Below are 26,245 nucleotides of genomic sequence, written 5' to 3'. Positions count from 1 at the left end.
GATTTGTTCCGAGTCTTAAAAGATCAAGTAAACTCCTATTTCCAAATCCCAATAGAACAAGATGTTTATCTTTGATTATGAACAAGCCAGCACAGAGCTCTACAGTCGAGAAATGCTTCCGTTTCGTTTGCTCTCACAGGTGAGTGAAACGGAAATGAATGGCCAGTTTGAATCGGTGTGCGAGTCGGTGTTCAGCGAGGTGGAATCGCAGGCCATGGAGGCTCTGGACCTGCCCGGCTGCTTCAGAACCCGCAGTCACAGTTACCTGCGAGCCATCCAGGCCGGTTACTCCCAGGACGATGACTGCATCCCCCCCATGGGCTCCACCATCACCTCCACCATCAGGGCGACCACAGGTAAGAGCATTTTCACATTTGCACAAGTCAAGTCTGTGACATCCCGGATGTTGTTTATACTCACAAATTAACACCAAAAGCTTACATTTGGTATTAACATGTGTTAATGGATGAACAGAGAGTTGGTGCAACCTGGTTGCACTGTCGAAAAGCTTCATATCTCTGCATGAATCACTCTTGTATGTTTCCATTGTTTTTTGATGGGCGTATGAATACCGTAGCCACCACTCGCGAGCTGTGCTAGTTCATCCAGCTGTTTTCGATTTCGAGCGCTCCATCTGCTCATCCATTGGATGCATCAGAGTAAAGTTATGAACCCTATTGAAAATCACAAAATGAAAATTGTCTGAAGAAACAGATCATGACTGCTTTTTCCTTCTTTCTTTTTTTGTGGACACTTTTGAAGTTACATACTGCTTTATTGCAAACAGGCTAAAGAAATGGTGGAATTGTAGTATGCAGAGTGTGCATTGTTAACCTGTAAACCCAGTTCACATTTGAAATGTCACAACAGCGAGGTTTCTTCGCACACCGATTTTTCACTTCACACATGTTGTGTCATTGCAAAGCTCATGTTTACTCACAAGGAGATCACATTTATAGAAGTGCACATTAATGTGTCTAGACGTGGATGATGAATTATGTAATGCTCACAATGAATAAACCGATAACTGAACTGTCACACTTGCTAGTCACATATATAATATTACATATGCAAACTTGTTACAATAATTCAAAAGCTACTCAGCTGAAACTTTCGATACAGAGCCTTGATTATAAATTGTACGTTTCTGGAGGTTTCAACGATTCCCGTGATTGCTGGCTTTGCAGAGGAAATGATACATCCTTGTGCAGCTCAAGAATGTGGGAAGAAAAGAAGAAAAGGTTTCCGGATGAGAAGTCTGAGCGGATTTCACCTTCTCCCACAGTAGACTCGTGAACTAACAACATTGGTTGAACCACAGTAGGGAGGGTTGGAGGTGTGGCCATCTGGAACTGTGCTTATGATCAATTCTTTTACGGTTTATTTTCACTGCTTTCTCAGTAGACTTTGATACATTTGCATTTTTAGGATACAAAGTTTGGTATGTGATAGATTTTCGGACGTGAGGCAATTGGCGCTGCGAATCAATCTGTCAAACTGGACCTCACTTTTTTCAATAGGGTTCATACTATACTTCCTGGCTGATAGGAAACGGTTTGGAAGCTTTGCTCATCTTTGCCTCTTTTCATTGCACAAAGTACACATTTCTTTACCTCGACTGAAAGCAGACGAGCATGCAAGGATTGTTCTTACACCTCATTTATTAGGAATATTGTCCATTCTCTGCTTTGTGTTCCGGGAGATACAAGTTTCAGCTTTGTGCATTGAAAAGATGTAAAGAATGCATGCTACAAATTGAGGTTGAGAAGGCAGTGTAAACCATTAATGTAAATGAGTCAAAATGGGAGTACTTTCCCAGTGTTACACTGGTTTTTAATAACATCATGTACAATTATATTTCAGATTGTGAAATAAACATCCATAGTACAGCGATCACAGAATTGGAGACATATTGACTAAGGTTAGCGCTTAGTTGTAGATTTCTGCTATTATCTTATTTTGACTCATGGCATTCAGTGCATGATTTGATGTTACTGCTTTGTAGCAATAAAAAGCACATTCTCTCCAGCTGCTCACACCTGTGGCCGTATTACAGAGACATATTCATATTTGTCTTACAGATAGAAATTATGTGCAGGAAGACTCTTGTTTACCCGACCAGGCCAGTGTACTTGAGGATTTGGCAGGCACGGCCCCTTTGGCTCATGACGATCTAGGCTGCCCCATCAGAAGAGACAGGCTTTACCAACAAGATAACATGGGCGCTACGGCCAAACCTCTGTCTGGACCACCAGTTTCTCCGAGCCTCTTCAGATGCCCCAGGGCTAATGCCCCATCACCAAAAGCCATCCAGGCCAGTATCAAAGAGTCAGCTACCTTGGCTGCAGCCATCAGCATGCAGTGGAAGGAAGAGGTCTCGGCCATGCGTCGAGAGCTGTCCGATCTAAGGAGGGACCTCTGTGTGGAGCTTCGTGCTTTCAACAGTAATTTCAACACTTTCACGCAGCATTACAACACTTGGTCTCCCCAAGGTGGGAACTTGGCTGCTGGAGGTGGCCGAGGTTTTGGTGGACGTGTCGGGGCAGGAACAGGGACAGCCCCAAGGGCAGGAGCAGGGGTGGGTGTAGGGGACTTGGACTTGGGGGGACTTGGAACCTCAGCGGCAGATGGAGGCACTGGATGCACCGGGGGAGCTAGAGAGAAGAAACCCCAGATATCAAAAGTGTCTGTGGGGACCCAGGCCAGAAGCAAGGTCTTGGTCCGGCAAAGCACTGCAGATGCAGCTGTCAATTGTCCAGAGGAGAAGGAAGAGAAGAAAGGTGCCCGCAGAAATCTGCCAAAACAGCTCTCTATGGACCCAAGCATTCTTGCCTGTCCACAGTCTATGTATGTCGAAAGTGCCATACCACTTTCTTTGGGCCCGATACTTCCAAGCTCCGTTAGGGCCGCAGAACCAGAGACAATTGATTTGACTGCTGTGCCCTCTAAAGCTAAACCAGAAAGAGAATTAGAGCTACCCGATGATGCAATTGTGAGTTCATCTGGTACAATTGCTAATGAGCCAGTCAGCACTCATGGTACAGTGCCAGTTACCCCAGAAGCAGTCTTAGAGAGCCCACAGTATTCTGTAACACTGGAACAAGACATTATAGTTATTCCACAGCTAATAGCTACAGGCGCAGCTAACGATTCCCATTCAGATACTGAACCATGTCACCTTGATTACATGAGATCCACAGACTCAGAACGATTTGAAAGAAATAGGATACGGCTACCAAATCCAGTTCCTGTAGTTATTGTGTCTCCACCTGAGGAACATGATAATGATATGTCAGATTCTGAGCCTCCGGATCCCATGACTGTGGAAAAACAAGATCCAGTCTCTCAAGATCCTGCTGCCGTGTTTTTACCATATTCAGGATTAGATTATCCAGATCCTACAGACCCAACAGAATTAGAATCCAAATCATCAGACTTGGCAATAGTGCCCTCACCTGGCCCTGTCAGTCAAGGCCCATTCTCAGTCTCTGATATACCCACACTTGATCTTGTTACTGTCCCGTCATGTAATTTAGAGACGGACATCATATGTCCATCCATTGTGATTTCAGAGTACCTTGACACTGATTCTCCTACAAGTCTAAGTGATAGTGACACAGATCCAGATCCCATTATAACCTTCCCAGATTATCATCCTGACTCTCCCTCAGAGCAAATGGCATCGGCTACCGCCTTTGCTTCCACTTTTGTAGAAACTCAACCCAACACCGACCCTGAGCCAGAGTGGCCACCCCTACCTGAACCCCTTGATACAACCCCTATATATCATGCTGATCTGGTTCACTTTGATTTAGTCATGCTGACCTCCCTAGATCAAGATGATCTTGACTCTGTGTTCATGGACCCTGAGCCAGATCCGTTTGACCTGAGCGTTGACTATCCATCTATTACGGAGGATTTGGAGCCACCCTTCTACCAATCACATTGTTCAAGTTCACCCCTACCCCTTGTTGACCCTGCCACAGTGTGCCCCTTGGATCCTTCTCTGTCAACAGAACCTGTCCGTTTGGACCCAGCTATGGAGCATCGCTTAGCTCACATGCCTCAGGAAGTAGCCTCAGAATTACATGAGAACCCACAACCAAAGGTCACTGTCACAATATCCCCTCCCAGTTCAGTATCTCCTGATACATCATTGGAAATGGACTTTGGACCGACAATCCCAGTCCTGGATCCCCTCGCGCCAGATACAGATTCAGCCCCACCAGATCTTGAGGACTCAGTGGACCTTGCACCCAAAGAGCCAGGCGATATGATTGCGGAGACACTGGAGTGTACACCTGAATCCCTGGAGTACGGGGAAGTGTTGGAAAAAAAGACCCCAGGTAGTCCAGAGACCTCCTCAAGCGAGCAGGCCTTCCTGTGGTACAGGTGGCAGAGGAGAGGCCAGAAACAAGAAATGATGCACAGGAGTGCCAGCGTGGAGCTGTGGAGCGGGAGATACGAGTACAACAGTGCAGAAATCACATACGTGTCGCTCACTCTGTGAGCTCATACCTCATTTTTAGCAGACAAAATGTAGCTCAAAGTTTATTTATAGCTCACGGTTTGTAGCTGTCAGTACGCTGTAGCCCACCGCGCAGATCTAAATGTCATGTGGGCATTGGCATTCAAAGAGAGGACTTCCTCATATACAAACTGGTATTATACATAAAAAAAGTAATGAAGTCAAGGATTGCATCATGCAGCAAGAATGCGATGAACCTAAGGTGCTGATAAACTGGAACAGCCCTGCTTTCAAGACATTATTGAAAGCAGTATGACTTTTTCTGAAGCTGCTGTCACCTCTGATATGAATGATATTCCTGGACAGTTCAGCCTTTTCAAATCCATGGATACGCTAACAATGAATGTTCTTGTTTTGTCCATGTATTACATCAAAGACATTTTACATCTACTTTAAGAGACTGTTTTGAAGTTCTGTTGTAAACTACACTGTTGTATAATGTATACAAGGTCCCGACAAAAGGAAACTCTCTGTTTATTGTCATTCTAGAATTGAGTGAAGTACATCTTTGCAGTTATCATATAACTATAAGAACTCTCTGTTTACTATGTGAGCTGTTGGATGGACGCGGGTATCAAAGAAAAGGGTGTGATGCTGTGAAATTTTGCACAAGCTTTGACTGAGCTGAAATATTGTACTGTTAACAGAAAGTAAAAAATAACTCCAATTATTCAAATCCACGCTCAAATATGACAAACTAGTACTGTTATGGTATGTAGCCCCTTTGTACACGCAGCCTCATGTTATACATGTGTACACTTGCTACCAAACATACAGCCTATATACACACAATAATTTAAAAAAGTACACATAAATTGTCCAATAATCTGACTACATTAATAACAGGCCTAATAACAGGCAAGGTGATTTTTCAATGTAGGATTTCATCTCAATGCTCAGGAATCACGGACTAACAGTGAATCTCACTCCTCCCTGAGAATTAGGTGCACAACATGTGGGTACTTTTAACATGTGTGACACTGAATGATATTGAAACGGTGCATGAGAGACAGCCTCAATATTTTGTGCTTTTCATTTACAGTGCATCATTGTAATTTGGTTTCTGTTCATTGTTTCATTTTCGATATTCAGTGCAATGAAAAGGAGCCAACATACTCCACAATACTCAGACTTCTGCTACCAGCGGTGAACAACTAAAAAGCCGGGGAAAATCACGAGATGTATCCGTGCTCTCTGTCCGGTTTAAATGGGCTCTATATGGAATCGCCCTCTGAAGTCTGTGCCCTAATAAAGTGTGCTGGAGCAAAAAGAATCTTTCAGCTGAACATCAGTGAGCCACCAGAAAAGCATTTTCCTTTGTGTCGTCTCTCGAAATTGAATGTGTGCAGAACACTTGGAAGTTTGATAAATTGACTAAATCTGAAAGGTTTTCAAAGCGGTTGGAAGTTAATTAGGTTGAATTGTTGTATTACTTTTGTTCATTGGAATCAAAGGCATCACTTCCATGTTTAACTTTTCATTTGCAACGTGTTTTTCCCAAACTAGCACATAACTGACCCTGTACTGCAGTGGACGAAGATATAATCCAAATATTGGAAATACCGTTTCAGGACAGTTTTACATTAATCTGTATCCTTGGCACAGATGCAATGACGCTAATGACTGGTTGTGAAATGTTTGTTTATTTGAAGGTAAGTTGCAGAAAAACATGCTGGCCACTTTGTTTTTACATTATATTATGAACAGGCCTAACAAGGAAAGTGGCCTGCCAGAAGAGAGAACTGCTCTAATGTTGTTCACATAATTGTTTCGATCGCGCTCCGCACACATATTATTTTCTTTATTGAGAATGTCACACAGTTTATGGGTGTAATTGCGGCAACATTGTTCAATTACAAAGTTTAATCAGGATCATGATCTTGCATCGCAACAAGCACTTATCACATAATACATACATAATGATAACGATGCGTCCATAAAACAGAAATGAAAATGCATTCTTACACAATTATGAATATAAATGTCTTAAACTAATATGGCATATCTATCTAACAGATCTAGATATAAAATTCACATACATTTTCAAGAAATAATTACTCTTAAACTAGACTGCCGTTCTTTGGAATCTATGTTCTATATTTGGTCATATTTTGATTGTTAAAGGGTCGTGGGGGCGGGTCATTTATGTGTGTTGATCTATCTACGCCAACCTCAAAGACGAGTCTCTCCCCGTCGGTCCAAATAAACCCATCGGATATGTCAAATCCAAGTAAATGGTGATAAATGGAAAGAAATATTGCGAGTGTGAGTGCTGGTTACTCAAAGTCCAGTCTCCGTATGTTTTGTGTAGTAGATTGTACTTCATGTTTGGGCGGAAATGCCCACTTCTCTGAATATCCACCCCACTCCGTTGTTTTCAGGGATCCAGTTCTGCCTCCCCTCCACCTGCAGCATCGATCGCACTCTGCAACAAACCCCAGGTAAATATGGCAGTGATATTCTAACTAGACGTTTCATAAAATGAATCATTCACATGAAGCACTTCGTAGCAGCTCTGAGGCGTCAAGAGCCAACAAAAAAGAAGGTCCATCTTTCACAGAACAACAGCATCTTGCAGCTTAAGGGTTGTTTAGTTGTTGCAGTGTTTCTTTTACCTGCGTTTCATCACAATCTTTAAACTTCCGTAAACCATCCACGGCCGGTTAAGTGAGTCTGTGTTATTTAAATCTATAGTTACTTTTATAACAACGTCCCTCACAATATACTGGAGTCCTTCTCCCCCCCCACCCACCCCCCACCCCCCCACCCCCCCTCGCCCGCCGCCCTTTGCATATCCTTAAAAGCCTGCTGCAGAACAAACTGCAGCATTTCCTTTACGGTGATAAATCCAATGGAGAAGAAAGACTCGTAACGACGCTCCACCCCCCCCCCCCCCCACCCCCATCACCCCCCATGTTAGCATACGAGCCAGTCCTGATAAATAGAGAGCTCCAACAGAGATGGAGCGGTTGAATCACTGCCTTTGTGTCTCGCGTTAATCAAACTCACTGGCACAGTGGTAGTTGTTTTACTGGCACTGGGTGTGTGTGTGTGTGTGTGTGTGTGTGTGTGTGTGTGTGTGTGTGTGTGTGTGTGTGTGTGTGTGTGTGTGTGTGTGTGTGTGTGTGTGCGTGCGTGTGCGTGTGAGAGAGCGAGAGATTAAATGGAATATTCATACTTAATACATTAAGGAGCTTCTAAAGATTCTGAAACAAAATACTTAAACAAGGCGACATCTTGCTGTCATGGAGATGTTTATATAGGCACATTGAGGATTGTTAAGACGCTTTAGAGTCTTTTTAAGATCTTTATATTTGCAGGCTGCACAAATCGTTGACTTTTAGGAATATGCTCCATGTTACAAACTGTGTCTCCAACAGATGTATTTTTAGTGAGATTATAGTGGTTGATGTGGTTAATAATGTGCAGCCTCTTACTGCAGGCCAGTGTGTGCGGGCCGTGTTGACTCCAGATGGAACGTAAATGCTGGGTACCACTGCCGCTGCCGAGATGGGAGCAAGAATTATGGTTCCCTTTTGCTCGACTGGCTGGCTAATAATGGCTCTATTTCGGTCCTGCTGCTGAATCATGCCCCCTGAATGGGTCATCTCTTTCCCACTTCTTTCTCTCCTCGCTGCCTGATTTATCTTCACTCTGCGTCTCACACCCGCAAACTCTCCCTCTCATCCGTTGTGCACGGACCTGCTCTCCTGTCCCCCCTCTCACCTCTGCATCTCTCTATTTTCTCTCTTCCTTGCTCTCCCCCTAATGCATGGACTTCATTTTATGAATGGGCAAGCCCCCCCCTCCCCCGAGCATAACGGTCTTCATGGACCAGACATCCAGCTATTTATAAACTCAAACCAAAATGTGAATGAAAAAGCGCCCAGAGGGTTTCACGGGTTTGAGGTGAAGCCCCCGGCTTTGTATTCTCACCATAAATGATGTCTCATTAAAATGCAATGCAATTGGGCTGCAGCTCATTGGAACTTAAAACAGATCACATTTTGTCCTCGCGATGACTTTCTGTGCTAAGAAAGCATTTGTAACACAGAGTTGGACCCGGTTTTCCCTCTTTGTCGAGGAAAAGGATAACCGGTGACTTAACCCGCAGCGTGACTCAGGCTTCTCGCTCTTATCTCTTCTGCCTTCGGCTCGAGGTACCTGGCACACACTCAGCCTTGTGCTTCAGATGCTTCAGATGCTTTTCTGTCAAAGCCTTGTTTGAAAATAAAGACACAGTTAGCTTAGAAGGCGCTTGTGGCCCGTTCCCCGGGTCCTTCTCTCTGTGGATTACGTCCGTATTCTCATTTGCACTCCAAGTAATCCCCTCCTCTTTCTGTCGTGAAATGGACAGAATCAGAAGATGAGGCCTCTTTGAGCGGTGTCTCCTCACCAGGATCCTCCACACATGAGTACTCTTTATTACTCTGGAGTATTTTTTAACAGCATCGTCATCGTGTCTGATGAGTGACTCGTGTCTCAGGGGCTTTGAAACTCTGTTGCTGTATCGAATCATTCATCACTCCCACAAGATAGACGTCCCTCTCCTGCAAAGCCACGTTCTCACACCCCTAAACCGCACTTATTTGAGACATACACACGCCGCTTATACTCGCTTGATAGCGTGAGCTTGGACATGTTTGGTTTTTCACTCGTCACTTTGTCACTTGTTCGCTAGTGCACTTTATTTTTAATTTTTTAACTTTTTAAATATTTTTTAACTTTATTCTCTTATTTTATACTAACCCATAGCCTTATTCTACTAACCCATGGCATTAGCATTTCATTTTATTTTATTGCTTGTGCACTGCTGTCTTGTTGTCTATTGTTAAACTGTCTACTGTCACGCATCAACCGCCAAGACAAATTCCTTGTATGTTTGACATATTTTGGCAATAAATGATTCCTGATTCCTGGTCACTGGCATGAAGTATTTAAACAAATGGTGTTGCTGCCTAATGCCCCATCATAATTGGCTTAATATATTAGCTTGTACACTAATGAGGTCATCGGGTAATGAAAGTGAGTTAATTGAGCAACCACATTCATCAATGATCCATCGGAAAGAACTGTCCTTAAACAGCTTGTAGTCATATGACAAATATGTGGAGCCTGTATGGAGCGTGTGGATTCACACACACACACACACATTCCATGTTTTAGTAAGAACAAATATTTGGACAAAAACGTGCACGTATGCCCAGAATCGAGATGGTTTATGAACAATCAAACCCGAGTACAACAAAGGTGTGCTTCAGAATGATGTTAAACACCAGAGGCGCCTTAAGTAGAAACGTCCTTTTACAGGATGCAATTGAACTTTTTACAGAACATGCAACGTTGCCTAATGGCACAATAACATAAATGAATAACCAAAAAAATGAATTAACATGTCTTTTTACCTTTTCCAGCCATCACCTACACGACCAACTATAAGAAGGCCCCTCCTCCTGTCCCGCCCCGTACCACTTCCAAACCCCTCATCTCCATCACGGCTCAGAGCAGCACCGAGTCCACCCAGGACGCCTACCACGAGGCGCGGCACCCTCGCGGCGGGATGTGGGCCCCCGACGGCCTGGGCCTGGGCCTGAATGCGGGCAGGGTCCTTTATAACTCCACCGACAGCCTGGACAGCACCAAGGCTGTGACCATAGCCATGGAGGCCGCCGGGGTCATGGTCGGAAAGAGGCACCCGTCCACAGACAGCCACAGCTCGGTGCTCACCTGCGACAAGGCCGTCCTGGTGTCGAAAGCCGAGGAGTACCTGAAGACGCCCCGATCCTCCATTGGGATACAGGTTAGTCGGCTTCCACGTGGGATCCCTACGACTGGGATGCACGGCATGGCGCGATGACGCCCGATACTGAAACACGCGAACGCACACGTGCATTTAACTCAGCAGCAACGGCCCCTTTTAAGGAGCTAAAAATATCGCGAGTGAGTCACCTCACCGCAGTCCGTCCATTAAGATTCATCCCGTGCTGCACAAGGTTGTAGCGAATGGTTCTCTCACTACTCCTCCATTTACTACTCGCCTACATCACTCTCCTTCTCCCTCCGTCGTTTCCCTGTGTTTCCTCTGTGTGATCTTTTCTTTTCCTGGTTGTCGGATGCGAGCGGAGGTTCCGGTGTTGTTGATCTCCAGGCGCAGTCTAAAGGTTGCATCAGCGTCAGCTCGCACCGTCACCGCAGGGCCATTAATGCTTTTTTATCAGAGCAGACATTCAAAGGTATTGTGGGAATTTTAGATTTGGGCTCTTTGCACAGTTAATGGTCATTTTTCATCTAGTTTTATCCCTCCTTGTATACTCAGTAGTGAATGCTATTTACAAAGTACGCTATAATTAACCTCAATTAGCCTGCCGCTGTTTTGATTGGTTGTTTCCTGTTTGACCTCCATCCTGACCTTTGATCTTTGACCATGCGGACGTGGTGTTGTCTGACTTGCCGTTGTCCTTAAGGAGACTCCTTCGTATAGCTTACCTTGGACAGCCATCAGCTGAAGCAGAGACATGTTAGTGTTGCAGAGCACTAATTGGTGCATTTACAGAAATGGCTTTAATTGGAGGATTTAAGGACGTTCATCAACGAGGGAAGTCAAACATTTTAACTTTAAGCACATCACAGAAATGTCACCAGGTGGTGTTTGTGGGGTTTTGGCTGTGTTCAACTTTTTGCTGAAGCTCAACGTTTCCGCACCTGTGCTGACGATGTGACTGTAATTACTGATGCAGTGTGTGTGTGTGTGTGTGTGTTTGCGCACCACTGACGTTTTGCCCCCTTCCGTCCTCATCCGTCACACACACACGGAACTCGTTCCGTTTTCACGAGGTGGTTTTTACTCTGCTTCCAACACAAAGCAACGGAGGTCGACTCAACACGGAGCTCCACGCGCGTTTCCTCCCTGATAAAACCGGCCGGACGGTAAACAAAAGGGCTCTCGCGAAATGTGTGATGAGCCAGTGCCTCATGGGGCTCTCGCATAGTCGTAATTGAACTGAAGGTTTGTTGATGCCAGAGGATCTAAAGGCCTCCTATGGATGTGCTCTTTTTCTGTAATGTATGATGGAAAAGGCCGTGATGATTATTGTTGGTAAAAAAACTCATTCTAGCAGCCGTTTGAGGACTTTTTCAGGGTCGGGGCTGCTAACATTCTTAATTGGACCAGCGCAGAGCACGTCGGAGGCAGATGGGAATGTCATCCGTGTCCTATTAGAGATCTTTGGTCACTAACCAAAAAATTGGCTGGCATCTCTCTCATTATACGGTTGGGGTGGGCAACATATTTGTATAGAGATCATTTCACGAGACCAGATATTCTATTATCCATAATGTGCATTGCAGTTACATTATTTCATTCTGAACAACAAGGCAGTTTTAGGTTTTATTCCATGATTATTGATCAAAATAATAAAATATTTTGTAAAGCCCCTTTGAACAGTCTACCATATCGTTGCAAAATCGATATTGAGGTTTGATCATGAATATTGGTAAATCCATTTTTCTCTGAGTAGCTCCGGTTTAGTATTTAACCACTCAAATCACATCTGCTTTGCAGACGCTTTCTGGTTGTCACAGTAAAAAAAGAAAAAGACAAGGTTGTTACAGTAAGCCGGCAGAAACGCTTTGTTCTTACTCAAAGATGGAAAGCAAAGAAATGAATCAGTAAAGAAATGAAAAGCTGCGGGAACGAGAAGTGACGGATGGATGGAGAAGCGCAGCAGCAGCGCTGTTGAGCGCTGTTGGGGGGGGTTTCCATTAAGCCGGTAAGACACGGGGCTCCAGGGAGCCTCTGGGCCTCGGCCCCCGGATCAGGATGGCAGCCATGCATCGGCAGGCGGGATCACCATCACTCTCTCCTCCCTCACATCCCAAAATAAGCACCAACGCTGCCTTACCCGTCCCTGTGTGGTCGCACAGCTGCGGGTACTCGACAAAGAGCGATCCATACTTTTTAACTTTGAGTACTGAGCACAATAGTTTTCCTATTTACACATCGAGTGGACATGCAGCAATATATTAGCACAACATAAAAATACCTTCCCATTTTTGTTACTTGCGCGGAAACCTAAAATTCTTTACAGAACCCCCCCCCCCCTGTTTCGTAGCCTCCACGAATCACACAGTGTTTGCTTTCTGACAGGCTGTGTACAGTTAAGGTGCTCCGTCCGGTGCCGAACCAATAAAACCCGGACGCACCGGGGGGGGTCGGAAGCTCGCATAATGAGAAGCACCATTGGTTTGTATCGTTTCTTCACATTAGGTCGAAGCAGCCACGGACTCCGAGTCTGAAGGCAAAGGTCTGCGGCAGTACCACTCTGTTGGGATCCAGGTGGAGGACAACAAGAAGGGGTGAGATCACGGTTCTGTGGCATGAAGCTCGTTGGAATCTTCCACCTCGCCGCTATTCGCCATTTTGGTCCGTGCGTGTGAACATGTCTTGTTGTTTCCACCTCAGACAAGGCCGGTTCAAGCGATCCAACAGCGTGACGGCGGCGGTGCAGGCCGACATGGAGCTGGAGGGCTTCCCCACCATGGAGGACAAGGGCCTGCAGTTCGGCGGGGGCTTCCAGCGCCACTCGGAGCCCAGCACGCCCACCCAGTACGGGGCGGTGCGAACCGTGCGCACCCAGGGGCTCTTCAGCTACCGCGAGGACTACCGCGCCACCGCCGAGCCCTCCAGCCCCCGGGAGACCACCAGCGAGGCCAGCTGGCAGCTGGAGCCCCCCTCCCCGAGGAAGAGCGCCGCCTCGCCCGGCGACTCCGGCAGGGCGTCCCCCTCCCTGAGAAGGGACGGGAGCTGGTTCATGCAGCTGCTCCACACGGAGACCAAGAGGATCGAAGGCTGGTGTAAAGAGATGGAGGCCGAGGCCGAGGAGAACGACCTGTCGGAGGACAGTGAGTGTTGCGCACATGTTGAAATGATAAAGATTTAGCTCAAAACTGCTTTCTGGGCTAATGATAATAATGAATAATAATAATGAATATGATAATAATATTCAGCATTCAAGAATGAAAATGCCACCCGAAATAAGGAGGCGCGGATATTTTGGACGTTTCTGGTTGGCCCAGGCAAACATCCAGGAGGCGGGGCTTCTTGTTTCACATCTACTGGACTGCATTGGTTGATATGGCGTGCGTGTGTGTGTGTGTGTGTGTGTGTGTGTGTGTGTGTGTGTGTGTGTGTGTGTGTGTGTGTGTGTGTGTGTGTGTGTGTGTGTGTGTGTGTGTGTGTGTGTGTGTGTCTGTTTCAGTCCTAGGTAAAATCCGAAGTGCAGTAGGAAGCGCTCAGCTGCTTATGTCCCAGAAATTCCAGCAATTCTACTGGCTGTGTCAGCAAAACATGGTAATAAATCCACCTCCGGGAGTTCGGTTTTGTTGATAACAACAACAGAAACAATATATTTTTTCGCCAGGTGTCATCACATCCACATAATCACACACGATCATCGACAACTCGACAGCAAGTCTCTATGCAGCCCTGCGTAATTTAATTAGAATCGTCCATGAATGGTGAAGCGTCCAACAAAAATGAAAAGATGGAGATAAGCTTTAAAAATGCGGGAGAAACAAACCAGCTGCCTTTTTCATTATTCAAACCACTAAATTATCCATTTGTCTCCTTGTAGCTTCGTACCGAGCATCTCTCAGTCTTTGAAGAAAAGTTTTTCTTTGTTATTTCCATGGCGATAGAGGAGTACTTAGCTTTCAAAGCTCAAACCCAAAGTCGTAGCACTCTCGTCAGACGAACATTTAAAAGCAGAGACCCCACTCAACTCTCTCCTGTATGCATGAATCCGAAAAACATCACATCTAAATTTTAAGTGAGCAAAGTGCGAGTGTGCCGCCGCAGCGCGAACAAAGCAAAGGAAAACTGTCATAAGAAACAATTCCACGCTCCTTTGTGTCCTCCAGCTTCCAACACGCGTTTGATGCATCAGCCGGCGCAGACCAGCTGAATCACAGCTCCCCGTGTAGCTTCCAAACTGAGCATCAATAGCTCTCCAGCACATTTATGTGTGACCCGAAGGTTCTGAGATGAACAGTACGTCATCGCGGCAGAGATGCAGCTTCAGCAGCGACGCTTTCCTGTGCAATAAGATGCAACATTTCTCTGCATGATCAAATGCACGTACTGTCATTACAGATTTAATGCGACGTTTAGTTCACGCTTTGCCTCAGTTGGTGAAATAAATGTCCCTCAAATTGGAAGCTTAAAAAGACGTCTAATTTCTGTACACCTGGATCCACTTTGTAGTTCTTGATTTAGAAAGGCTCCCGACGTGAGACAGACAGTGTTCGTCCCTGGGAGGAGATGCAGGATTAAAAGCGCACACTTCCACCGACGGCTTAAAGAGCCGCCGACGTCGTCTATATCTGCCCGCTCTGCAGCAGTGAGACTTCTGAGACTGTTTGCAGAACATCACGAGTTGGAGGGTCAGAATAAAGCCGATGAAGTGCCGAGGCTCCAACTTGGCAATTAAAGATAACAGAAACGTGCTCTGTTACCTGCTTACCTCGATGGGCTCCTTCCAGCGTGATTTATATTCATTATTCACTGTTAAAAGGAGAATTATACTAATCTCATAATGTTATGACAATATCAAAGTGAAACGCTAACTCTCTATTATAATATTATGTAAAAGAGGGATTTTTTTTTAAATAACTGTCAACATTAATTCCAGTATCACTGAAACAATACTGAGGCACAATTTGTCTGAAGTCATCTGATTCAATGATTTGTAACCAAAGGAAAGCTGAATGAAAAGGTGCTTTTCCTGCCCATGTTCAGTTTTATTTTGAAAGATTTAGCTTTTATAGCATCATAGGATCTTTGTAGTACGACAGGACATCATGCAGGAAAATCCACTAGGAACTAAAACAAATAATAATAAATACACAACTGACTGATCAAATGTATCATAGGAACTAAGAGGCACACTTTTAATCCATTACACCATCAGACAGCGGCACCCTTTGCCAGCTAATCTAAATGCCATGAGATCTGTGGGTGGGGGAGCGTCTCTGTTGTAATCGAGTCAACGCGTCCCATCACAGTTTAAATTGCCAAATCCTCTGGCTTGAGACAGACGGGAAGAACTCGAAAACTGGGACAGCAGGTTGACTAAAACTCTGCAAAGCAAAAAGCATGTGCGACCGCTTTACTTTCAAACAATAGCTATCTGTTATCATTACGTCTCTGCATCCCGTAGACATAATCCCATAGAAACAAGCCCAGAGTTGCAAAATTATTTTTAAGTACAGTTAAGTAAGTATGATCTGTTTATAATCAATGTGTGCGTGGAAAACATACAGTAGGTGTAAGAATCTATCAAAGACATGTATCGTCATAGGTCACACTCTGTGATTAACGGTGATGTATCATAGTACAGAAAAACAGTTAATTAAATCTAAAAGCAGAATTGTACTTGTACATGTGGAGCAGACGGGACTACATACAAAGCGCAAACCTCACAGAAAAAGCCAGACGAAAATGACCTAAAGAAATCTAAGTATTGGAACAGAATCTCATGACTCCACAAAGCCTGAAGCGACGAGTCGCTCCTCGATAGGAGGTTTGATTTTGTGTCATGAATAAGGTGACAAAAAGACAGAGCTGACAAATGATGATTATTATTTCATTCATTAAGATTACGATATACATTCAGATTAAGATATAAATTAAGATTGGTCTCCATCTCCAAGTTGTTATTCCTCGTTTCAACCGAAAAAAAGCCAAACTGGCCTTCATGCATCCTTTGATGAGTCTGACGGGGACATCTAGTGGCTCCAAGCTGAAGTACAACAGCTTGTGTCCTTTGAACACAGTGCGAGTTCGGAGTAAGCGCAGCAATGCTTATTATGTGGAACACACCCAGCGACCCAACGTGTAGCGCTTCCCCCAATGTGTGTTTCCTCCCCTGGCAGGACCCCAGTGCCATGCCGCGGCCCACCTCTCAGGACCTCGCTGGCTTCTGGGACCTATTGCAGCTCTCCATCGATGATGTCACCATGAAGTTTGACCGGCTGCAGCAGATTAAGAAAAACAACTGGAGGCCCGTGGACAGCCCGGAGAAGAAGGTGAGGGGCGGCAACCACATTACTGTGGGTTGTTTTTCACTTTTGTGTATTTAATGTAATGATTCTGATATTCAAGGAGTGAAACTGATTCAATGTTCTCCTACGGAAGCGTGAACCAAACAGATGGACGCAATGAACTGCCAGAACTGGAATTCTTTTTTTCATTAATAACTTTTGCCAATTTTCTTCTTTTTTCAACACCATTTTTTAATATTCATATTTGTTGTAGTTGTGGAAGGGTGGTGCAACGTTTCAACCCCAATTTATTTCAAAACAGCCCCTTATCAATAATCATACTAATAAAACATTATTTTTACGTAAAACAAAGAACAACATACTCTGCCTCCTTTTCCAGACAAATGTGGTACATTAAAATGCACATATATTCACCTCTGTGTCTGGACACATGAGTCCACAACATATTTATTTAGTTTATATTTAGTTTGTGATAAAGAAAAACGCTGCCTTTGTACTTTTAATCCCAGTACGCTACTAATCACAGCTCTGATCTGCTCTTTCACCTGAAGCCACCAGCTCCTGTACCAAAGAAGACAATTCGACAGAGGAGCCTGGTGACCCGGGAGAAGTCCCTGGACCTCCCGGACAGGGGGCGGCAGGAGGCCCGTCGGAGGCTCATGGCGGCGAAGCGGGCCGCCTCCTTCCGGCAGGACTCGGCCTCGGAGCGGGCGGACAGTATCGAGATCTATATCCCCGAGGCTCAGACTAGACTTTGAGAAGATGGGCTGCAGGGGGTCGACGCGTCTCCCTGCTCCTCCGTTCGAGCGACTTATAAAACTAGCCTTTTTTTCTAGACCGCTACGCTCTGTACTCTTCTTTTATCCATCCGTCGCCAGGTCTCGATCGCCATCCTCAGCGCCCATCGCCTACACCATCGGTCTGTAGGATGCGCCGGGCCTGCTCCCCCATTGCCAGAATAAGTGTTAGCGCATACGCGTGTGTGTGTGTGTGTGTGTGTGTGTGTGTGTGTGTGTGTGTGTCGGACATGGGTGGGTTTTGCACCCGAGTCTACGAGCTCTCTCATCCAGTTTTCCCGGATGAGTACGTCCGTAGTTGTTCAGCATTTGCAAAGTGCCATTTAAAAAGTGCAGCTTTGAAAACCTACCAGCAACCAGGCCTTTGAGCTATGAAGAGCAAATGAGAAGAAAATATGTTTATTTTAAGTTTTGCAAAAATGGTCAACGTGAGTAACCCTTCAGTATTTTTCAATAACTTCAGTTTATATTATGACTCTTTTCGTTGTCTTTACGGGGTGAATGTTAAATTACGAGCAAAATATCACACAGTTGTTTTAAGTTCAAAAACTTTGAAAAGTGCCAATGCTTGAAATACCTCAACTATGTGCACGTGGCACTGATCGCCCCTCCAAGGTTATTCAGGCGGCCCGTATAAGCTCGACTGGACTGGTCAGTGTTGTGAAATGCAGCTTTCGACGCCATCTGGTTGCAGTCAAACGTTTTTCCTGGTTCTCGGTGTAAGAATGACATCCGCCGGCTCGTTTATGTGCACATTTTCAAACGGCGTTCCTATATATCTCACGTTCCTGTTGCCGACTTTCAAAATTGACGTATACTTGAAGCTGAAAACATGCAAGTCTTGTGCCAACATTTTCGCTATGTCAATGCAGTAGAAACAAAAGTATAAAAGTCTGTGTAACCCCTTAGATCAAAATGTGTAGACGAATGCACTTATGCACTTATTACAATTCTCTCTATTTCCAAGGGAAATGTACGTACTCAATACGTTCACAATAGTACTGTTGTATTTTTGAATTGTGAACGGGCAGAATATTCACAGTGTACAATTTTTCTTCCCTCGTGTCAAAGTCTCTGTTGCTTTTGAAAAAATTTGATTTGGTGCAAACATGCCGTGGCTGGATCACAAACACACACACACACACACACACACACACACACACACACACACACTTACTTACAGTACGCACACACACACAGAACCATGCTGCTGTGTTTTCATCTTGTAAACCTCTCTCAGGCCCTTTCAAGTAGCGCCCTCAGCCGCAGTTAATGAGGAGTGATAGAAAAACTGCCAACACATAAACAAAAAATATCTGCATATTAGTTTCATCAAACCCCAAAAATGATTTCTGATCTTCAAATTTCTTGAAAGGTTCTGTGTTGTGAAAATCTCCTGCAGCAGGGTCTTAACTTGATTCACTCCCTTTAGGAAGCGCTGGGAAATAACGAAACTAAAGTAGGGCAAAGGCGTTCCGTGGGGATGCAAATAGCACGTCCCGAATAACTCAAATTTGAGCCCTGCGTGGCTTTGCGCAGCAGCGTGTGATATTTTGTCATAACACGATTCAACGAGCGCAACATTCTCATTTGCCTTTGAGTCCCGTAACAATGTTGAGATGTACCGACAGCGCCAGCTCCTCGTAAGTTCAGCTTTCTGGTGACAGAAAGCGTTCACACGCTAGGTGGCGGTTTCTACATTTAACAGAAACCACGCAAATAAATCCTGTAGATTAGTTGCGATAAAATACCAGCGACCTTTGTTAAGGAGAAGCTCAGCGATTGGATGTTGCTTGTTAACACTTTATGAGTGGACGTCACACAGGCCTTAGACGGCACCCTTAACATGTGTATCTCCATCCAGCTGTAACTGTTTCCACTGGCAAAATATTAGCGTGTAAATACATAGCAAGAGAGTGAGGAGTTAAAGTCTTTATATAAAAGATATATTGCATGACATTACGCTGGAACAAAATGTATTTTAATCATGAAGATTTTAAACTTACATTTCATGAATAGGACAGAACTCGTCGCAAATTTTGATTTGAATATCTAAATGCTAAATACACACCAACTTACTGATGGATTTACGAAGAGCTGGTGCAACCCAATCACGGTACGTGCTGTGAAAGTTTTGGGTTCTTGCATAACGGTCAGTAGGGGTTATAAAATGTACTTCCAGGTTGTTACAAAATACATTTCTCACATAGTTGTCTCATCTTGAGCCAAAGCTCACGTTCTGCTGCTCTTTATCATCAAACTTTGGAGTCAGAAACTTGAACATCAGTCTTAAGTGAGTTGCCAATATTCAAATTACTGACCTAAAAACTGAAGTTTATGGGTAAAAATGTTGGGTAGTCAACCAACTAAATGGTGCTGCTTTTATTTAACAGTACTATACGAACAATCAATGCAACAAAATGCGCTGTCAGCTGATGAACACATCACATGAAAATCTATTTTTATGACAAGTGATTGTGCCAGTGTTCCTTATGGGACCCGGGACGTTTGTCACGTGGGAGTAACTAGAAAATACATTTTTACATATTTGCTGTATGTTGTTGTTGCATTTTAGTGCTAACACATTCAGTAAAGAGGGTGAATTCTTTTTTTCTAATAACATACCATGTGCCAAATATTTAATTTTTTTAAATGCCATTTGAAAAGCTGCGACGTGCAGATCGGTCACACGAGTCACCAAGTACCCAAAGTCAGCGGTGACATCGTTTCACACGTGCAAGCGCAATACTTTCGGTTGATGATCGGGCTTTTAATAGCCCACGGTTGAGTGATAGGTTACACTTTTCTTTAAGAAGCACACCCATCTATAATTCAGCTAGGGGCGGGAGGAGGGGGGGGGGGGGGTGTTTCATCACAGAGGCAGGGACCTTTAACAGAGACGTCCCCCTGCTGTTGCCACAGCGGCAGGCAGACGGCAGGCAGAGGGAGACGGACCCGGCCTGACATAACGTACGCTGGCCTGGAGGAGACCGGGCCAAACAGGCCGGTGTGCGGCGCTCGGCGCCGCGCTGGGGGATTTTCCTCCTGCCTCCTTTGAATAAGCAAAGCAGCTTACGTAAGATTCTGCGTCCTCGGTGAGATGAAGCAGGCCCTCGAAGCCTGCGTTGATGCATGTTTTGCTGAGCCGTGGCCTGGAGGACTTGAGCATCAGCGTCACGCGTGTTTCTATCGGTCTGTGCTCAGCTTGTTTTACTGAAGGCTTTCTTTGAAACAACAGAAGGGTTTCTCTTTTATGCAAATTGATCAGGGCTGTGAAACAGATGAGGTGTATCCTCCGCCTCGGGTTCAGTTTGATGCATCTCTCGCTCCTCCAGCAGGCATTTGCATTGTTGCAACGAGACCAGGCAAATTTTCGGGATGTATTATGGAATCAGTTTCAGCTAAACGGTCAAAGTCGAGTTCAAGTCTCCCTTCGGTCCCATTGAAAATACTTTCCATTCATGGGAAGCTTCTCACCTTTTCACAGATTTTTCTCCAAGTAGGCATACGAGCAGCTTCAAGGGCCTCCGGTCACCATGTGACTTTGTCTTCACTTCAAGCTTCTCTCGATTGGCGTTTAATGTGGAACCGCTCGGGTCGACGTGAGAGGCGTGCATGCGAGCCCCGCAGGGATGAAACGCGACTGGGATTCAACTGAGGTGAAGTTAGGGTCATTTAGGGCTGCAATTAGCTCCAAGTACCCTCTTTTCTGACGTATTCGGCCTGCTGCAAAATCATCGCTCTACGCAGCCCCATCGTCCCTCGTCAGTTTATTTGTGAAAAGTAAACCATTCATGCCATCAACTTCCTTTCCCCATTTTCCAACGACGTCTTTCTATAGTTTGAGCTCGTGTTTTGGCATCCGTGGCTTTACTTCTGGTTCAACTGTCTGCTTTTAACTCTTGATCCCCCGGTAGGAACTATTTCAAGGGGACGTTTTTTTGGTAACCATGCCGAGGAGAGAGCGTCGGCCTCGCTGAGACTCGTACGACACTTCCTTCAACTCGGCATGTGAAACCACTATAATTACTAGATCAAATTAAAAAGGTAGTCGTTTAGCTAAAACTATTTTCATCTCTTGTATATCATATCTATAGTGAGGATGAATATAATGCCAAATATTCATTATTTGTAAATAAATATATATAGAAATATAAATATATAATATATGCTTCATTGAAACACGACTATTTTCTGCATTTGCTCATGTTCTTGTTGTCATTCTTTCTTGGTTATTTTATAAGCTGATATGATGGCATGCGAAATACTGATTCTGAATGTAGACTTAGTTATTCATTTTGGAGAGTTAGAAATTATTCCACAGTCCCACTGAGATGTTTATTTAAGTCAATGACATTTGCATTTCTCCTGTGTGTTATTTTAGTGCAACTTCCGGTATCATTGGGTTCTTTTTTTGTATTATTTGCTTAGTTTGAAACCACAATTGCATTTTACCTTTTTCCATGTTGAGCTATTGAAAGACTTTTGCCTCTTTGAGTAGTTTGAGCATTGCTGAGGTCATCCAGTGTAAATAGTTCTGCAATTAAATTTTTTGAAGAAAAACTTTGGAATGATTTGTCTGTGTGGTGCTTCTTTACGGAGAGTAAACCGTTGGTCAACGCCGTTGTAATGCCAATATGTAATCAAATTGTTGCAATATGTAGATGTTAATATGCATTACAGGTGAAACATACAACCATATATATCTGTTATATACTGTGGGGGGTGAAGACATTTGTAACTGATCACTGTATCACTTTATTATGACAAATCGCAAATTCACTCAGTACATGTAACTTGTGGGCCAGGAAATAACCAATTGCAGAGGGTGCAAGAGCGGCGTTGACCAATAGGATGTCCGGAGTCTTAAAGTGGGCACATGGTTTTAGTTCCTTTTTAGGTCTTGTGCATGTTTAGGTTGTGACCTCTGTGCCCCTCCAAAAGATCTCTTATCTTCTGGTCTTCTACTATAGAGATAACTGGAGGTGACACATGGTTTTAGTTCCTTTTTAGGTGCATGTTTAGATTGTGCCAAGATAGCATTCTTAGAAAGAGGAAGTTCTAAAAAAAGAAATAGAAAACATCTGGTACCTGATCCTTCTCTGTTCCTCCTGCTCACTCAAGGATGTGATTTTTGAATGATACTCACGGGTTGATCAGTTTTTATAGCAGTTAATAGTTGGATTTCACACAACATATGTTGTCCTTCATTACCTTTATTCAAAGTACTTATATGAAAAGAAGCTGTTTTTTTTCCTTTACTTTTCACTACCAAGAGCTTTAATTAGTTCTGACCCACCAGTGGAAAAATGTGGAAATGTAATATTTTTTGCTCAATATGTACCGGATGCATTAAAACCTATTTATCTTGAGTTTATATATATATATCTCCGGTATATTGAGCATATTGAGCTGGTGGGTCAGAACTAATTAAAGCTCTTCTCTCAATCAAATTGTTGCAATATGTATATGTTAATATGCATTACAGGTGAAACATACAACCATATATATCTGTTATATACTGTGGGGGGTGAAGACAAATGTAACTGTTCACTGTATCACTTTATTATTTATTATATTATGACAAATCGCAAATTCGCTCAGTGCATGTAAAGTGTGGGCCGGGAAATAACCAATTGCAGAGGGTGCAAGAGCGGCGTTGACCAATAGGATGTTCGGAGTCTTAAAGTGGGCGTCACTTCCTGTTTAAGGGGGAGGGGGGGGTGTCACATGACCAAATTGAAGTCGTATGATGTGAACGCTCCTGTCATTAACTTTATTTAAACCCGGGGCTTGAACACAGCACCGGGACACCGTCCAGCAGAGGCCCCGCTGTACGGTACGTACCACAATGACCTGTTTGCGCACACAAGCGACAACTTAGCAGTTGAGACCCAGACGTGTTGTTAGCATTCCGTTAGCTTAAGTCGGCTAAGGTTACACGGTTCGGTTGAGGTTGTTGTTTTTTTGTTTTTGTTACACACAGTTTTAAGTCGAGATTGACAGCGTGGAAATGTGACTCGTCGTGTTTTTTAAAGCCTTAAACACCAAACGTGACACTCTTCAGTGTCTTTACCGAGTTATAGCGGACAATTCGCTCTTAACTTAGTTTCAGGTCCGGGTTTTGTTGTTTTCAGTGAAATAAAATGTCTGTCTTCCCTGCCTTCACCAGGGTTCTGTCGTTCGCTACGCGGCCACACAGACCCAGCATGCACCCGCCAGTCTCCTCTCGCAGTCCCCGCTGTAGATGAGCCTCTGCTCGGCCTGCGCTCCCGCACCGCCCCGCTCCCTCCGAACGACATGGATCCCGAGCAGCGCTCCGGCCCTCCCCCCCGTCCCGGCGCGGACCACCGCCTCCAGCTCATCTCCCTGGCCTTCTGCGTCTACGCGGGCATCTTCCTCCTCTCCCACCTGCTGTCCGCCACGCTGTCCCGCACCTACGCCTCGCTGGCGGCCAAGGAGAAGGTCTTCTGGAACCTCGCGGCGACGCGCGCGGTGTTCGGCGTCCAGGGCGCCGCGGCCGGCCTGCGGGCCCTGACCGAGGACTCGGCCGTGACCAGAGACCGGACGCGGGGGCAGGAGGCCTGGTCGTGGTTCAACGTGCTGACGGCCACCGGCTTCTTCGTGTTCGAGAACGTGGCGCTCCACGCCTCCGGCGCGGTGTTCCGCTCCTTCGACCTCCCGCTGGCCACGCACCATTTCTTCGCGCTGTCGGGGTTCGCGTCGTTGGTGGTTTGGGATTCCACGGGACACTTCCTGTCCATGGTGACGCTGCTGCTGGAGATGAGCACGCCGTTCACCTGTATCTCCTGGATGCTACTGAAGGTAGTGCATGGGAGGGGGGGGGATGCTTGCACGTGACCTGTGCCCCTCCAAAAGATCTCTTATCTTCTGGTCTTCTACTATAGAGATAACTGGAGGTGACACATGGTTTTAGTTCCTTTTTAGGTGCATGTTTAGATTGTGCCAAGATAGCATTCTTAGAAAGAGGAAGTTCTAAAAAAAGAAATAGAAAACATCTGGTACCTGATCCTTCTCTGTTCCTCCTGCTCACTCAAGGATGTGATTTTTATTTTATTGTAAAATGTCAACAAAATAATCTTAATACTTAAACTATTGTCCTCCCTCCAGGCTGGCTACGCACACACCTTGTTCTGGAGAGCCAACCAGTGGGTGATGATCCACTCGTTCCACTGTCGAATGGTGCTCACCTACTTCATGTGGTGGGTGTTCTTGACCCACTGGGCAGAGTTCAGCGCCCACGTGGCGCTTCCCCCCCGCCTGCTCCTGTTCACTGGGCTCGCTCTGCTGACGTTTGTCATCAACCCCATCTGGACGCACAAGAAGACCATGCAGCTGCTCCACCCTGTGGACTGGAACTTTGGCGAGAAGAGCGCGCCCCCGTCGGGGGCCGCGGGGGGGCGGCCTGCGGCGTCCGTCAAACTGCACGCCAGCTGAGGGGCGTTTTTCCCCGTCTCGGAGATGCCATAACTTTTTCTTTTGCTAATGAACGTTGGAACGCTTTATAAGACAACTTCCTTGTGTTCCTTTGTTCAGGATAAAGAAAGATTGTCAGGGTTTTATTGTTTATAATATTTGCCTCCTACATTGTCTTCCCTTTAGGTTTCACTTGCATTATGATTTATTTTGATTTCCCCCCCGGTTTTCTTATCTTATAAAGAGTTTGTAGGGCAGTGGAAGGGAACACCAGCTTGTTTGCATCACAATCAGGACGCATTGTTGGGAAATTTAAGTTAACCAATCATGTATTTGTTATTCACAATTGAAGAATACACGCGTTGGGGCTTCTTACAGGAGCTTCTGAGGTGCTAAAACTTGCCAATTAAGGTGCAGTTTAAAGCAGATGTGTAATATAATACGGTACTGAAAGATTCATGTGTTGTGGCTTGAGGGGTGTGTGTGTGTATTCAAATAGATATTCACACTGCTGCTTTTGGTCTATTCAGGGGGGCTTTGGAACAGGAAAGCAGTAAAGTTTTCAGAATGAGGCGCTATTGGTTGGTCATTGAAGCCGTTACCTACTAAGAGGACAATTGGATCAGTCCACTCATGAGTCACATTGCTGTTTTTGGTGTCAGCAGAGACGGGAATGTTTGCCGTGGTCATGAAAGAAAAGGCCTTCGGACACAATCGTCTTTATTCACTGAAGGACACAGGACCGGTCCTCTCCATAGAGGCCCTTTTGTCCAAAATGGAGATGTAATGTGGGGTAACTGAAGCAGTCTACTGATTTAACCAAGCAATTTGTTGATAATAATGACTTTTGGGGTTACCTTATGTGTCAAATTAAGTTTTAATTTGTACCTATGCAATTACACACAATGGCCTCATTGTGTTGGAAGCCTTTGGTTTGTCCGTCATCAAATCTGTCATCAGAAGTTTTTGTTTAATTGTCTCTACTGCAAAGTGTCTGATCCTTTTACAGTATTTCACTTTTACCGGCAGTGTTTCAGCTTTAACGGTATTGTGGCTCATTTGTAATTTTTTATATATATATATATATAACCAACAGTTTTATTTTATTCCACTCTGGTTGGGTGGATATTCTTTTGCTTTTAAATACATCAAACAACCTCAATGACTTTTATGACGCAAATAAGTTTGAAGAAAATGTATTAATAACAACTCTACATTTAAGAACATCCATTTCTAACTTTATATTGGAAAATACTATATTGTTACTAAAAAATACTTTTCTCTTTGCAGTCAATTGGTAATCAAGCCTGTAATTGGCACAATGGGTTTGGTGGAGGACTCTGTAAGATCTAAGCTTCAACCTTCTCTCTGTGTTGTGAAATGCTTTAATGAGTCACAGAATAAAATGTTTGCTCTCACGCTG

General features: G+C 44.7%; 2 protein-coding genes across 4 annotated transcripts in view; both read left to right on the top strand.

Moving 5' to 3' along the window:
* The window catches only part of dlgap2a (discs, large (Drosophila) homolog-associated protein 2a), a 77,114-nt gene extending 55,166 nt beyond the window's left edge, over nt 1–21,948 (top strand). For all 3 annotated transcript variants that reach the window (XM_078089496.1, XM_078089497.1, XM_078089495.1), the window contains 8 exons: nt 140–356; nt 6,910–6,969; nt 9,943–10,328; nt 12,795–12,883; nt 12,990–13,429; nt 13,786–13,877; nt 16,460–16,612; nt 17,140–21,948. In XM_078089496.1, the coding sequence (XP_077945622.1) occupies nt 140–356; nt 6,910–6,969; nt 9,943–10,328; nt 12,795–12,883; nt 12,990–13,429; nt 13,786–13,877; nt 16,460–16,612; nt 17,140–17,346 (1,644 nt within the window). In that variant the 3' untranslated portion in view covers nt 17,347–21,948. The remainder of the gene's footprint in view (nt 1–139; nt 357–6,909; nt 6,970–9,942; nt 10,329–12,794; nt 12,884–12,989; nt 13,430–13,785; nt 13,878–16,459; nt 16,613–17,139) is intronic.
* Nucleotides 21,949–23,075: 1,127 nt separating this feature from the next.
* cln8 (CLN8 transmembrane ER and ERGIC protein) lies at nt 23,076–26,240 on the top strand. The gene is made up of 3 exons (XM_040199944.2): nt 23,076–23,224; nt 23,558–24,210; nt 24,517–26,240. Exons 2-3 carry the CDS (start codon nt 23,686–23,688, stop codon nt 24,841–24,843), a joined length of 852 nt encoding a protein of 283 aa, XP_040055878.2. The 5' UTR covers nt 23,076–23,224; nt 23,558–23,685; the 3' UTR covers nt 24,844–26,240.
* Nucleotides 26,241–26,245: the final 5 nt, after the last annotated feature.

The sequence above is a fragment of the Gasterosteus aculeatus genome, chromosome 15 (genome assembly GCF_964276395.1).
Source record: "Gasterosteus aculeatus chromosome 15, fGasAcu3.hap1.1, whole genome shotgun sequence".
NCBI classification, from domain to species: Eukaryota; Metazoa; Chordata; class Actinopteri; order Perciformes; family Gasterosteidae; genus Gasterosteus; species Gasterosteus aculeatus.
Note: the sequence above shows the minus strand (reverse complement) of the source record. Positions and strands in the feature narration are given on the sequence as shown.

Excerpts from the sequence above, each read along its gene's own strand:
- cln8 (XM_040199944.2), top strand. The coding sequence starts at position 23,686 with ATGGATCCCGAGCAGCGCTCCGGCCCTCCCCCCCGTCCCGGCGCGGAC. Across the intron at positions 24,211-24,516 it reads TCTCCTGGATGCTACTGAAG|GCTGGCTACGCACACACCTT; the intron begins GTAGTGCATGGG and ends TCCTCCCTCCAG.